Source organism: Protomyctophum parallelum (assembly GCF_964188405.1).
Source record: "Protomyctophum parallelum genome assembly, chromosome: 4".
Classification (NCBI taxonomy): domain Eukaryota; kingdom Metazoa; phylum Chordata; class Actinopteri; order Myctophiformes; family Myctophidae; genus Protomyctophum; species Protomyctophum parallelum.
The window spans coordinates 31,051,664-31,064,755 of NC_139700.1; the positions used below are offsets into that span (position 1 = coordinate 31,051,664).

The 13,092-nt window shown below is 41.6% G+C and overlaps 1 protein-coding gene across 1 annotated transcript in view; it reads right to left on the reverse strand.

The window, feature by feature from the left end:
* Positions 1-397: 397 nt before the first annotated feature.
* nell2a (neural EGFL like 2a) overlaps positions 398-13,092 on the reverse strand; it is a 193,086-nt gene continuing 180,391 nt past the window's right edge. The window contains exons 19-21 of the mRNA XM_083763854.1: positions 4,665-4,889; positions 1,000-1,871; positions 398-926 (exon numbers count right to left, since the gene is read on the reverse strand). Coding sequence (XP_083619980.1) covers positions 1,830-1,871; positions 4,665-4,889 — 267 coding nt within the window. The 3' untranslated portion in view covers positions 398-926; positions 1,000-1,829. The remainder of the gene's footprint in view (positions 927-999; positions 1,872-4,664; positions 4,890-13,092) is intronic.

Genomic DNA, 13,092 nt, shown 5'->3' on the forward strand with positions numbered 1-13,092 from the left:
CAGCTTCATGTTGCAGATGGTTCGGAGCGGGGCGAGTGGTGCTGTTTCCTCAAGGTTTTCACTGGTTCATGAAGCTCAACAGTGAGGAGTAGCAGGGGTTTGTGGGAACTGGAGTCCATCATCTGTTTGGTTTATTATGTTTGTATTTGGTATAAAGACAACTTGAGAATGCAGACTCTGGTCAGACACAATTTGCAAATACCACAGAAAACAGTGGTTCTCAACCTCAAGTACCCCCAGTTTGGCATGCAGATTAGGCCACATTTTCACGATTTTTCAAAAATAGCAGATCTACAAGCTCGTAGCGCGGCACAGAGCTTGTAGATCTGCTATTTTTCAATAGTTAAGTATACATAATGCTTCAAACAACAAAAGGGGTTCCCACCCAGAATGGCCATTATGGGCAGCGACTGACGCACCTAGTAATGCATTTTGAATGAGAGGCATGCGTTTATGTTGGACGTGAGGAGAAGTTGAGGGGCGACAACGCCAAGCGTATTTACATGGGTCCCGTGAAATTGTTGTGCGCGTGCTCGTTTCGTGCACACGCTCGCGACTGACTAGACCTGGATTGTGTTGAGCTTTGTGTTGCCCCTCATTAACCACCCTGGGCAAGAACTATACGCTGTAGATGCTATCATTTGTTTGGGCAGAAGTTGCGGGATTTTAGCGGAAGTATCGCCCAAGGAAATGACGTTGATGCTTTACAAATCAGTTTACATTCTCCCGCGAATGAAACAAGTGTTGTGATTGGTCGGGAAAATATCGTATCCAGGGGAAATACATCTGACGGATGTTCCGGACGATACATCCGCCGATAGCTTCGCTGCCTTACGTTGTGACCAGGCTTTTTTTCCCGCAGATACAGTAGGTAAGCCTGGGACCGAGGCTACTCATGAACAGACCTGGAGCAGACCTGAAAGGACCTTTAGGTTGGGGTGAGGCTGATTCCCACACAGGGCAGTAGACCAGGTGCACACGCTCCCAGTCTGAAAGGACCTTTAGGTTGGGGTGAGGCTGATTCCCACACAGGGCAGTAGACCAGGTGCACACGGTCACAAGTCCGTGTTGTTTGGTACCTCTCAGCGATGAACATCATGACACTCTGAACTGTCCCTGATGTGGAGAGCATCACACATCTGGTACTCTGAGCCATCCATTCCCACCGGTTGGGGCAGCGCGCGAGGAGGCTGTGAGTGCAGGTCCCACTTGCAAAGCATGACACCAAATAATTGGTAAAACACTAAGTACAAAGTAAACCGTTGATCAAAGCCAGAACACAATCGATCCGTTTGATCATTAAAAATAAGCATGCTCTGAACGTGCACGGTCTGGCTGCCCGTGTTGAAGTGGTCAGATGGGTGGCCCGCCAAACTCTGTTTTCAAGTGTGCTCTGATCCAGAAAAGGTTGAGAACCGCTGGGCTTTAAAGTTTCGAACAAATGCAGAAATAAGGATTTGCAAATCGTTGCTGTCGGGCAAAAATCTTGTATCTCCGTGATTCAAAATGTTATGTTTTTTTTTTTTTTTCATAAATCAAAAGACGCTACAAGAGTGTAGCAGTAAATAGTAAAAATAGCATGTCTACAAGCTCACAACGTATCGTTGTGAGATTATACATCGGGCTATTTTCCCCATTTTTGAAATGCCATAAAAAAGGAAGATTTTGATTGGACATACAAGGTTTCCACCCAACCTCGTGTTTGACTCAGGCCTGTGAGGAGGAGAGTGAAGAGACATATGGTGTGTGTTCATTTTCTATTCTTCTCTTTTTTTCTTCTTTTCTTTACATGGAGGATGCTGTACAGGGTCGCTTCAGGTCTGCCACCACTAAAGGCACATGGGGTCCACCGAGCAACAGGTGTGTCCGTTCTGAAGGAAACAAAGCAAGAGGGGAAGTTGAAATAAAATGTGTCGTTTATGGACAACTTTATTGATCCCGTCATTGATTAAGCGCTTTGGGTATTCAGAAAAGCGCTATATAAACTTGAAATATTATTATTATTATTGACGGCCCTGAACATCAGACCAAATCTAACATTTAACTGCCACATTGAAAACGAGTTTTCAGTGATTACGTTAGATCGTGCTCTTCACCAACCAGTGTTGTTTTTGTCGACTAAAACTAAGACGAAAAATGTTCTTTTCACTGACGAAAACTAAATGAAAACTAAGCTATGATGACTAAAACTAAGACGAAATATACTGACTATTTCGTCAACAAACTACAAACTAGACTAAAATGTTAGGAGGGGACTAGTGGACAAGAGATCCAGTATAAGTGATATTACACTTGGTTGCATGCTGAAAATAGCAGATCTACAAGCTTGTAGATTGGCTATTTTCAGCAAGTGTAAAATCTGTCATTACAACGACATCAAGGCCCACCAAAATGCATTTTAGTCAACTAAATCAACTGTAGATTTAGTCGACTAAAATGTGACTAAATCTAAAGGAAAACTATTCAAGAGACTATGACTAAAACTAAAATTGAAATTTGCTGCCAAAAACAACACTTTCACCAACGTATGAGTGGTTCTAGGTTGCTAGGAGACCCATTCAACCGGAAATGAACGGGCAGTGAAAACTCTGTCTCCATCCGCCTCAATGTAAACAGCTTTCAGTTTTTGTCTAGTTTTAGTCAACTAAATATCATAAGATGTTAGTCGACTAAATCTAGTCTACAGTAGACAAAACAATTATTGTGGCAGGACTTGGTGGCATCGTAATGGCTGATTTTACACTCGGTTGCATGCTAAAAACCATATGCAAGCTTGCGCCGTGAGCTTGTAGATCTGCTATTTTCAGAGTGCAACACCTGAGTGCGACCAAACATACATACTGTAAATAGTTCTACTGGTTTTCTTCTACACCAGTCTCTCCCTAACATTTTAGTCTAGTCTAGTAATTTGTTGACCAAATGAACACTGAGACATACAAACACAGACAATGCCCTCCTCCCCCAAACACATCCTGATAAAAAGAAGAGCATAGTAAAAAAAAAACACAAAAATAGTATCGCCAGCGTACCTCAACGTACACAAGAAATGGCTGCCAAGACTTATAACATTTTATCACTCGTACAGTACCTCGTAGACTAAATAAATGTTGAAAAAGGAAAAACGAAAGTCTAAATGTCATGCAGACCTTGACCCTGAGACAACCACCACCTCCCAGGGCCTCTCATAGTATACTGTAACATTTCACACAGCTGCATACCGATTGCAGTTTGACATTTAGAATTGTGGAGGGCACCAGCAGATGCAAGGCAATGATGATAGTCTACTGAGAATACAGAACGTTGAAACCTTGTACGTGTACAGTATATTTCAACTGTTATCGGTTTGTTGTAAATTAGCGGTCTCGCAAAAGCAAATAGACGGTCTTGTAGATCGTGTAGATATTTTGGAAAACATTTTGGAAGAGAAAGCAGTTAAGTGTGTCTTGGTTTCTTGGTGGTTTTCTAAATAGTGAACCCACGAAAAGTATAAACAAGATCTAAACAAGTGACTAAATAATAACTACCGTAGCCTGTGTTATAACCACTTTGTTCCTGACGTACTTTCTAGTTTCTATTTCTATTTGAGGATTGTTTAAGTTTACAGTGAAATCCTCGTTACTTCATTTATATTTCAGGATGGTTCAAACAGTCAAACAGTACAGTAGTGAGACCGGATTTTAGTGGTTGTTTTTAACTGAAGCAGATTCATAATTCAGAGAGACTAGTCTGTGCAAACACTATGTTTGTGCATGCATGCGTATGGAGGGAAAACGTACGTGTGTGTGTGTGTGTGTGTGTGTGTGTGTGTGTGTGTGTGTGTGTGTGTGTGTGTGTGTGTGTGTGTGTGTGTGTGTAGGTGTGCAGGCCACATTCATTCCTTTTCATTCCTTTCCGCTTCATTGCTCTCCTCTCCCCTCATTAGTTATTCATATTTTTTATTTGATTGGTTGGGGCAATATCACGCAACACCATGTGGTCGGCATATCAGAACTTGCTCACTCACTGGCTCGCTCAGAATGTGAAGCTCAAATCTCAGCCTAGTCCAAGTCTAGAAAATATATCTAGCCAGGGAGAAGATTTATGTAAAACAAAAACAAAATCTAAATGACATTTTCTATATTTTTGAAACATATGATGTACTTAAGCTCAGAGTAAATTTGCTTGCATGCCCGCATTTTGGAAGTATTAGATAATTAGAAGAATGTATTAGAACAAAAATAACAAATACTGCTTCTCGAGCAATATTAATTTTTCTTTTTCTTTTTTCCACAAAAAAAGCCTGACAAGGGGAGAGAGAACAGGGTGTAAAATAAATTTGAGTTTGAAGTAACAATGGGGGTTTGTATAGGAAAGCTAAAATGAATAACAAATATCTAAATACTGAATCAAGCATGCTAAAAACTGCCTGGGGTGTTCACATAAGCCTGGGTAGACGATGAAATGACCCACATCTTTTTTTAAAGTGAAATATCCCGTTGCTCATCAGTTATTGTTTGCAAATGTCTGGCTAATCACCCAGCCCTAACGTGAGCTCCACGTCCAGCCCTATAACATGAGCTCCCTGTCCATGGGTGTTGGGTGGTGCATGCTGGCTGGGTTACCTTGCACTGACAGAGGGTGCACTCTGTCCATGGGTGTTGGGTGGTGCATGCTGGCTGGGTTACCTTGCACTGACAGAGGGTGCACTCAGTGCCGTGTTTGACCCAGGAGGCTCCGCTGAAGCGCGGGATGCCGTGCTCGTCGGCGCAGGTCTTGGTGATGTCGTTGCGGATGGTGTCGGCCTGACAGGGGTCGCTCACACAGCGGGGGCAGCACTCGCCCTCCGGGACCACTGTAAACTCACAGTCCACGGGCGGACAGGACAGAGGCCAGCAGTCCACCTGCCCCTGCTGTGGTACGGAGGGAGGGAGGGCGACAGAGAGGGAGAGTTTGAGATGGACACTGACGAAGCTAAATTATAGTACATTGCTTAGCATTGATCGGTTTGTTTTGCTAAAACTTGAGAGCTGAGAACAAGGCCTAAGTAAGTTGCTATTTGCTTTTTGGAAATTTGCAAGCAGTACAGGTCACAGCTGCAGGAATAAGAGATAGCCTTCGTTTTACAACACAAGCTTGCTTTAGACCAATTCTATGAGTTTTTTGTGAGTCAGTCAGTCTATCTATCTGTGCTTTACTGGTGTATGATGTACGATGTGTATGTTGTGTGAGTGTGAATGTTACCGCGCTGTAATCTTTCTATCATCATTTGCATCTGAGTCCAGGAACTATCTGATATTTTTAGAGTTTCAATTCCGCTAGAATATTTGACTGTGACCCCAATCTATGTACACTGTGTTCATTTAACTTTAAAGGCAGAGTAGTGACATGCCTTGGGAAATGGTAATTCATTTTCACCTGCACTGAGGCAGGCGATTATTTGGCGCTTATTTGGCAGAGCAGTTGAGCTGCGGTGAAATTGTGCTCGTTTCATGCACGCGCCCGCAGGCAGATAGAGCTGGATTGTGGTCAGCCTTTTCTTTTTTAAACAGGCCTTAATAGTGTGCAAACAGAACCAAATGCTGCACACACTTTGAGTTACAAAGCCGTTAAGGGCACGTTTGGTCCCACAGACCTGATGTTGAATATAGTACTTGAATTTTAAGAGACAATAGGACAATGACCATTCACACCTAATCAGTGGGATTGGACCCATCTGTGAGTGCTTATATAATTTGATTTCTTTGAACTTCAACTTGATGCCAACATTGTTCCACCTCCCCTTTTCCCTGTTTTTAAATATTGTTAAACCGTATAGGAAATAAAATATCATATTAATTGCAAGTAAGAAGTTGTCCCCGTCTGATGGTATTCGCACTACTACACCTGATGTTGAGAAGTTGAGAACCAGTGAGTTAGACAGATGGACAGAGATATAGATCTCAAACCAAGGTGCCACATTGACCAAGCGGTTGGGGACAGACAGACAGACAGACAGACAGACAGACAGACAGACAGACAGACAGACAGACAGACAGACAGACAGACAGACAGACAGATATACAATATGACTTCCTTGGAAAAGCAATCTGTTTGGTTTTTTACAGTATGCAAATATACACAGCATACATTTGCATGCGAGATGGGCTGCCTGTCTGATCACGACTTCATGGTGGCGGGGGGGGGAGTTATCAGGGTATCTGGGAGACGTACAACTTCCTGCACAGTCAGCAGAACACAGCAACAAAAGCTTTTTTTTGGTAAATGATCCTGCTGCTTTTTTTAATTCACTTGTTGTGGTCCCTCCTCTCTCATTGTTGTTCCCATATTATTCTCTGCACAGCACACGCCTGCAGCAGACGAAGCCATATTGGATTTCAATTGGCCAGAGAAAACAGGTCATATATTTGGGCTTTCGACTTTATAGATCCTCTGGCTCAGCTATACGTGGGCCCTGCAAGCCCTGACCCACTTCTGCCACTAAAAACCAAGGCGAAAAATGTTGGTCGACTACCTTTTTTCACTGATGAAAACTACATGGAAGCTAAATGAAAACTAAGCTATGATGACTAAAACTAAGACTAAATAATTTTGTCAACAGATAAAAACTAGAGTAAAATGTTAGGAAGGGACTAGTCTAGTGGACAAGAGATCCAGTATAAGTAAAAGACAAGTCAGTCATTTTACACTTGGTTGCATGCTGAAAATAGCCGATCTGCTATTTTGTGTGTGTAAGTGAAAAATCAGCCATTATGACGGCATCAAGGCCCGCCAAAACACATTTTAGTCGACAAAATCACTAGACTAACACTAATACATTCCAGGTGACTAAAATGTGACAAAAACCAAGTGAAAACTATTCAAGAGACTATGACTAATACTAAAATAGAAATTTGCTATCAAATTTGCTGCCAAAAACAACACTGATCCTTGGCAAATAAAAGGTCTAGCTTGTAGATTATCCTATACACATACTATGTACTGTATCTACCGTTCTGTCTAATTTGTGCCCTTTCTGCATGCCCTGGTTGGGTTGTTTTTTAATGTGTTGAATTCTGAACTATAGCATTTATATTAAAGCTTTTTAACTCATTTATTTAATTTTAATATAATATTTTACTACTGGGCTACTGGTGACAGAACGGAACTGTACCGTTGGCGGAGCATTATGGAAGCGTCACGCGTGTATTGAGAAAGTGCGGTGCGTTTTCTTCGTGGCATGATGTATTCCAGTCCAGTTGTTGGCGGTGGCAAGCATGAGTCTTGTTTGTTTGTTTGTTGTTGGTGGAGTGGGCGAGTCAGTTTAGTAGTACAGTGCAGTCAGAGAGTAGGTCACACACAGGAGCAGTGAAAGGGGGAGGAGGCTCGGATGGCTTTGGAGAGTTTGGCAAACATGACGATTATGACGTCACAGAAAGTTGTTCCAGTTGGCCCTGGGATCGTGTGGTGATGTAAAACATTAAATAAATACATTTTATTACAGTAAATAAGACATTTTTTGTGAATGCAATTAGCCTATATGTATTCTGGGAGTGTGCAGATTTTATTTTGCATAGAGAGATGTGTGGTAAAAGTGTGGTTTGTTCGGAGAAAGAGTACGGATAAAGGCAGATAAACGGCCATGTGCTTATGTACCCCCTGTCTATTAGGGTAGCAGGATAACCCATCCGTTACTACATGTGGAGTCTGTCAACTCCCGCAATTTCCTTCTTTCCATATTGTGCTGCAACGTAACTAGCTCTAGGATGAGCCGCCCCGCAAAATTCTAGTTTTTTTTATTGGCACACGCCAATAAACCAATGCGTACGCATTGTAGCTAAGAGCCTTCATCAGATATACATGTGTATCGTCTCTGTCAGTTGAAAACCTCATATGCCCATTTCAGGATTCAAATAAAAAAATATCGGCAGATCGAGAAGCTTGGTGTCGCGTTCCGAGCTTGTAGATCCGCTACTTTTGATGCTTTTGTGTGAAGCTGTAGAATGATCAAGTACGGCGAAAAAACACAAACTTTTAGAATTATGGAGATAAGAGGTTTCTGCCCGACAGCAACGATAATACACTTCTGCAAGTATAGTATATATCAGTATAAATCAGGCAGTATAAATCAGGCTGTACGTCACGCACCCTCTCATACTCACACTTGTACACTCACCGTGACTCACGTGCGCCACGCACACACACTCCCTCATTTACTCTATGCTCTTTTATACTCCGTGTCACACATGCACAAAAACAACGAGACTGGAGCTTGATGCATGCCTCCCTCCCATCTGGGGGATATGTAATATCACTGAAAATCATCTGGCTCAGCGTTTTCTCTGATGTTGTAATAAATTAGAAGGAGGCCCTCGTCGGCCCTTTCCACCGCGCAGTGTGTAAACATTTCAAAGAAGGAAACACCTTGATTGGCACTCTTTGCCCGTGCAGCCGGAGGGAAGGGGATTCGACGCGGCCGTATACTACGTCGTGTCTGTTTCATGTAGATTTTTGCAAATGAGATTTGCAAATGAGAATGTGAATTTAAAAAACAATCAGTCACTCTCTCAGCCACAGTCCACAGTCCACACGGGAGGGCGAATATGGAGCTAGAATGCGATCCACCCTCATGGAAATCAAGTCTGTGATATTCCAGAAAGCTCCAAAACGTGAATGCAAAATGTCGTTTTTGCATTCAATTTTCACGGTCTCCGAATGCACTGAAATCCATTTATTTCCTGATTTGCATAGAAGGAATAAGGCTAAGGGAAGGTATCTAGTGTAGGCCATATATACAGTATCACTGCATGCTACTGTATGCCCACATTAAAAACCAGTGACATTTACACAAAGTTTGCCTGGTAATCAGCTTGCAGCATAGCCAATTTCATACATTTATGCAAGCTGCGTACTGCAGGTTAAACCATGTTCCTTATACTTTATAATAGCGGGACATGAATTAAAATCAGACGACCAAGCCTAAGAGCATTGTTCTTTGTTCTCTGGCAATTCGATTAAAAAGATATCAAAAACACTGGCGCCCAGCGGCTGCAAATTCTGCAGGAAAAAAAGGCCTTATTGTTGGTGGATCACACATAGCTGAGAGAGGGACCCGGGCCGCAACCAAAGATAAACTTGACTCTTGGGTGAGTGCTTTGCCCGTCCCTCCTGCCACTGTATATTTTAAGGCTCTCTGCTGGGAGCGTGTGCCGCTGTGGCTCTGCAAAGTGTAACGGCATTCAAGGTTCATTTCACGTTCCTGTCACGCTACTGAAGCCTGTGCACCGTATCTTGCAGCACTATATTCCCCTCCAACCGCCTGCCGCTTACACAGCGGGCCGGGAGGAGTAGGATGGAGGCTCCATACGTCCTCCCAGTGGAGGTTCCTCACTGACATGTGAGTTAGTAGACAACACAGACAGCGTGCATCTCTCTTCTGTATGTGTATGTGGACACTATGGGGTCGATTTAGGACTTCTATGTTACTTACTTCTATATTACTAATCTAATTACAGTATTATGATCTGGGGGCGTGTAGTATGTCATATTGCAATTTTGGGCATGTTAAGAAGCGCTTTTGACACCCCCCGGAGTGCGCAAAACGGCCTTGAATTAGTCATGGGTGTGTTTAAGGCGTGTTTGAGACGTACCCAATCAACATGTCCGTACTATTCTCTTTACCAGTCAGCTGATGTCACATACGGAATGCGCACTTTGGGGGTCGTGGTATGACATTTCTTCAGGCTGGCACCATAGAAGACATGACATGCCTTTGTCACATTTGGGTTAATTATTCCTATTGCACTGCATGCTGTCACCTTTATGCCTCAAAAGAACAGACCCACCTTTCAGATCGGAATGGAATTGCGAGTAGATAGCAGCATATTGGCAAATTGCCAATCCATGCGTAATTAATTAATTCGATAACGATAGAACCATGTACCATACAGCGAATGAAAGCAAGATTCCTAAGGAATATGGAGATTTTTACATTTAATAAAACGGTTGAGAAATGAGAGAACCATGAGTGTTTATAGGCTAATATCAACGTTTTTTTTATGAAAGACCAAACGGGCTGTGAACTTGAAGAGCTCAATCACCATCCCGACACGGAAGAAATATAGCCTAGTGCATGCATGTATATGCACTGTTGCACTTCAGTAGCCTACACACGCTCTTTATTTGTTTCTATTGAAAAACACCAGTAAAATAACGTTTATTATATTTTATTTCATTCAAGTCACGACGAAGGAATGAGTTGAATGCGTGCTGCGTAATGCTGTGGCCCCGATGGTATGGTCTTCGCTGAGTTCGCTCGTAGCATTTTATTGAAGGAGACTTGAATCGGGTGTGATACAGCATATGAAAGCACATTTCCCACGGATTATGGAGATGTTTTTATTTATTTTTAAGGTTGAGAAATGAAAGAATTATGGCCGTTTCTAATCTCAACATTTTTTTTTAAAAGACGCACAACTGCCATGTCTCATAAACAAGTAAATAGGTCTATAAAAATAAGCGCATATAACAGGGGTCTGTAACCTATTTTAAATGAAGTGCCATGTTTTTATTTTCTAAATAGTGAGTCTGCCATATCCAGATTAATTTGAATGACACCACATTAAAATAAAAAAACATATTTTGATTGTCCACAAATATAAAGTTCTTCCTTCTTTTTAAATATGTTCTTGCACATTGTTATAATGATCATTATATATCCCCCTGCAGTCAGAGTTCATAGTTTTAATGAATGAATGTGATGCATTGTGAGCTGGTATAGATCTGCTATTTTCAAAAGTAATCTTTTTATTTAATTTTTGGATTAGCTGTCCTTAGTTGGGCAAATGCATTCATCTGGGGATCCTTGACATGGGAATGTGCTGTGTGACGATCACTGGTTTAAACAACATTAGGAGAAAAGCCCAAATAACCACTTTAGAAACAAGAAAAGCAACCACACAAAGCAACTTACAGAAAAATAAGCCGCTTATAATAAACAGACATGGCAACACTCTACCAGCCTTCCAGAGCCGCTCAAGTGTCAAATCAAACAGTGCTTTTTGCGTTTATGAGGTGGTCAGACCCACGTCTAATCGTTATGCGCTGAGTGTCTTTAGGTCAAGGGGCTTAATAGCAAATTGCGCAAAGCGAGAATAATTAACATATGGACACTCCCACAATGCTAAAATATTCAGGGACGCGGTATGCCAAATGTGTGTGCGTTCAACACGGGCCGAGTGCGTTCAACACGGGCCGATATGCCTTTCATAATACGAATGTGCGCAGAGCGAGGCCAATTTATGTATCACGACCTGGTAAACTGCACCTTCAAAATCGACCTGTATGGCTGAGACTTACAACGTCTTAAAATCAGGTGGTATCCTATAATCAGCTCAAAGCGCGACCACTTTATGCGCCCTTCGTATTATGCAAGTCGCGCTGAACGCACACACATTATGGCTTACCACTTTCCAGCATATTTTAGCATTGGGGGAGTGTCCATATGTTAATTATAGTCGCTTTGCGCTATCTGCAATTATGCCCCTTGACCTAAAAAGACTCATTACACCTGGGTCTTAAATGCAAAAAGCAATGGTTGATTTGACACAAGAGCGATGCCGTGCCTGCTCAGCAGTGTTGCCATGTCTGTTTATTATAAGCGACTTTGGGCTTATTTTTCCGTAAAGTTGCTTGTAAGTAGTAGTAGTAGTTGTGGTTGCTTTTCTTGTTTCTATTGTGCTTATTTAGGCTTTTCTCTTAATGTTGTTTAAACCAGTGATTTTCACAGAGTGACATTGCCATGTCAAGGACCCCCAGATGAATGTATTTGCCCAAATAATGACCCTAGATCAAAAAAATATTTTGGGACCCCCATGACAGATTTGTGTTTTTAAATGTTTCAATAAAATGTTTCAAAAATATTCCACAATTGTCACTTTTTTCCAAGATTCCTTTTGGAAATAGCAGATCTACAAGCTCACAATGTATCACATCGCGACGCATTGTGAGCTTGTAAATGGGCACCAGTGCCACATTGGCACAAAGGAGGGTGACCACTGAGTATTGTTGGTTTCAAATAAACTATGTTTAAACATCTAGTCAAATAAATGAAGTCCCCCACATATGCAAGTAAATGACATTCTGCACACAGCATATTCTATACATTCATTAGAACTATTAACTCTGACTGGGGATATGTATAATATAATGATCATTATAACAATGTGCAAGAAATATTTAAAAACAAGAACTGTGGACAATCAAAATATGTTGGAATTCAAATTAATCTTGATATGACACACTGACGATCTAGAAAATAAAAACATGGCACTTCATTTAAAAAAGGTTGCAGACCCCTGCCCCCCTGGTATAAGGATTCTTTTGGGATTATTTTTTATAGACCTGGTTGTTACTTATTTCTCTGAAAACTGGCAACACCGCTCCGCCGTGCTGTGGAGCTTTCTGTGGTAAAAACTTGAGAACGGCCACAGTTCTCTCATTTCTCAACCTTTTTTAAAATGTAAAATTCTCCTTAAGAAGTTTGCTTTCATTCGCTGTATCGTACCCGATTCTATTGTTATTCAGTCGCTGACGTTATCAAACAAAATTGTATTTTCGGGTTAGACGATTTTGGGAACATTACCCATGGATTGACAGCCTATGCTGTCTTTATGCTCGCAGTTCCATTCTGATCTGAAAGGTAGGTGGCATTTCAAAGGCTTATAGTTATTCATTTATTAATCAAATGAACTAGAATAAAGATTTTCACAGCTGTTTAGAACAGAAACAAATGAAATGATGTGTGTGTAATACCTCTCCCTCCGTCCCTATCGCTGCCATGCTGTCATGACTTTCCAACACTGCAAGTTACTTTAATAACCACAAAACATAGACATAGGACTACACGCTATGCACATCATGACAGCTTGTAGATCTGTTCTTTTGAGGCACAAAGGAGACAGCAGTGCAATAGGATTGGGAATTATGTTATGGTTAACCAAAATGTGACAAAGTCATGTCATGTCTATGGTACCTGCATGCAGAAATAAAATGGTGCAACATGAGTATATTGTCATTATTTGTACACCATTGTGTGTGTGTGTGTGTGTGTGTACGCGTGTGCGTGTTGTGTGTGCG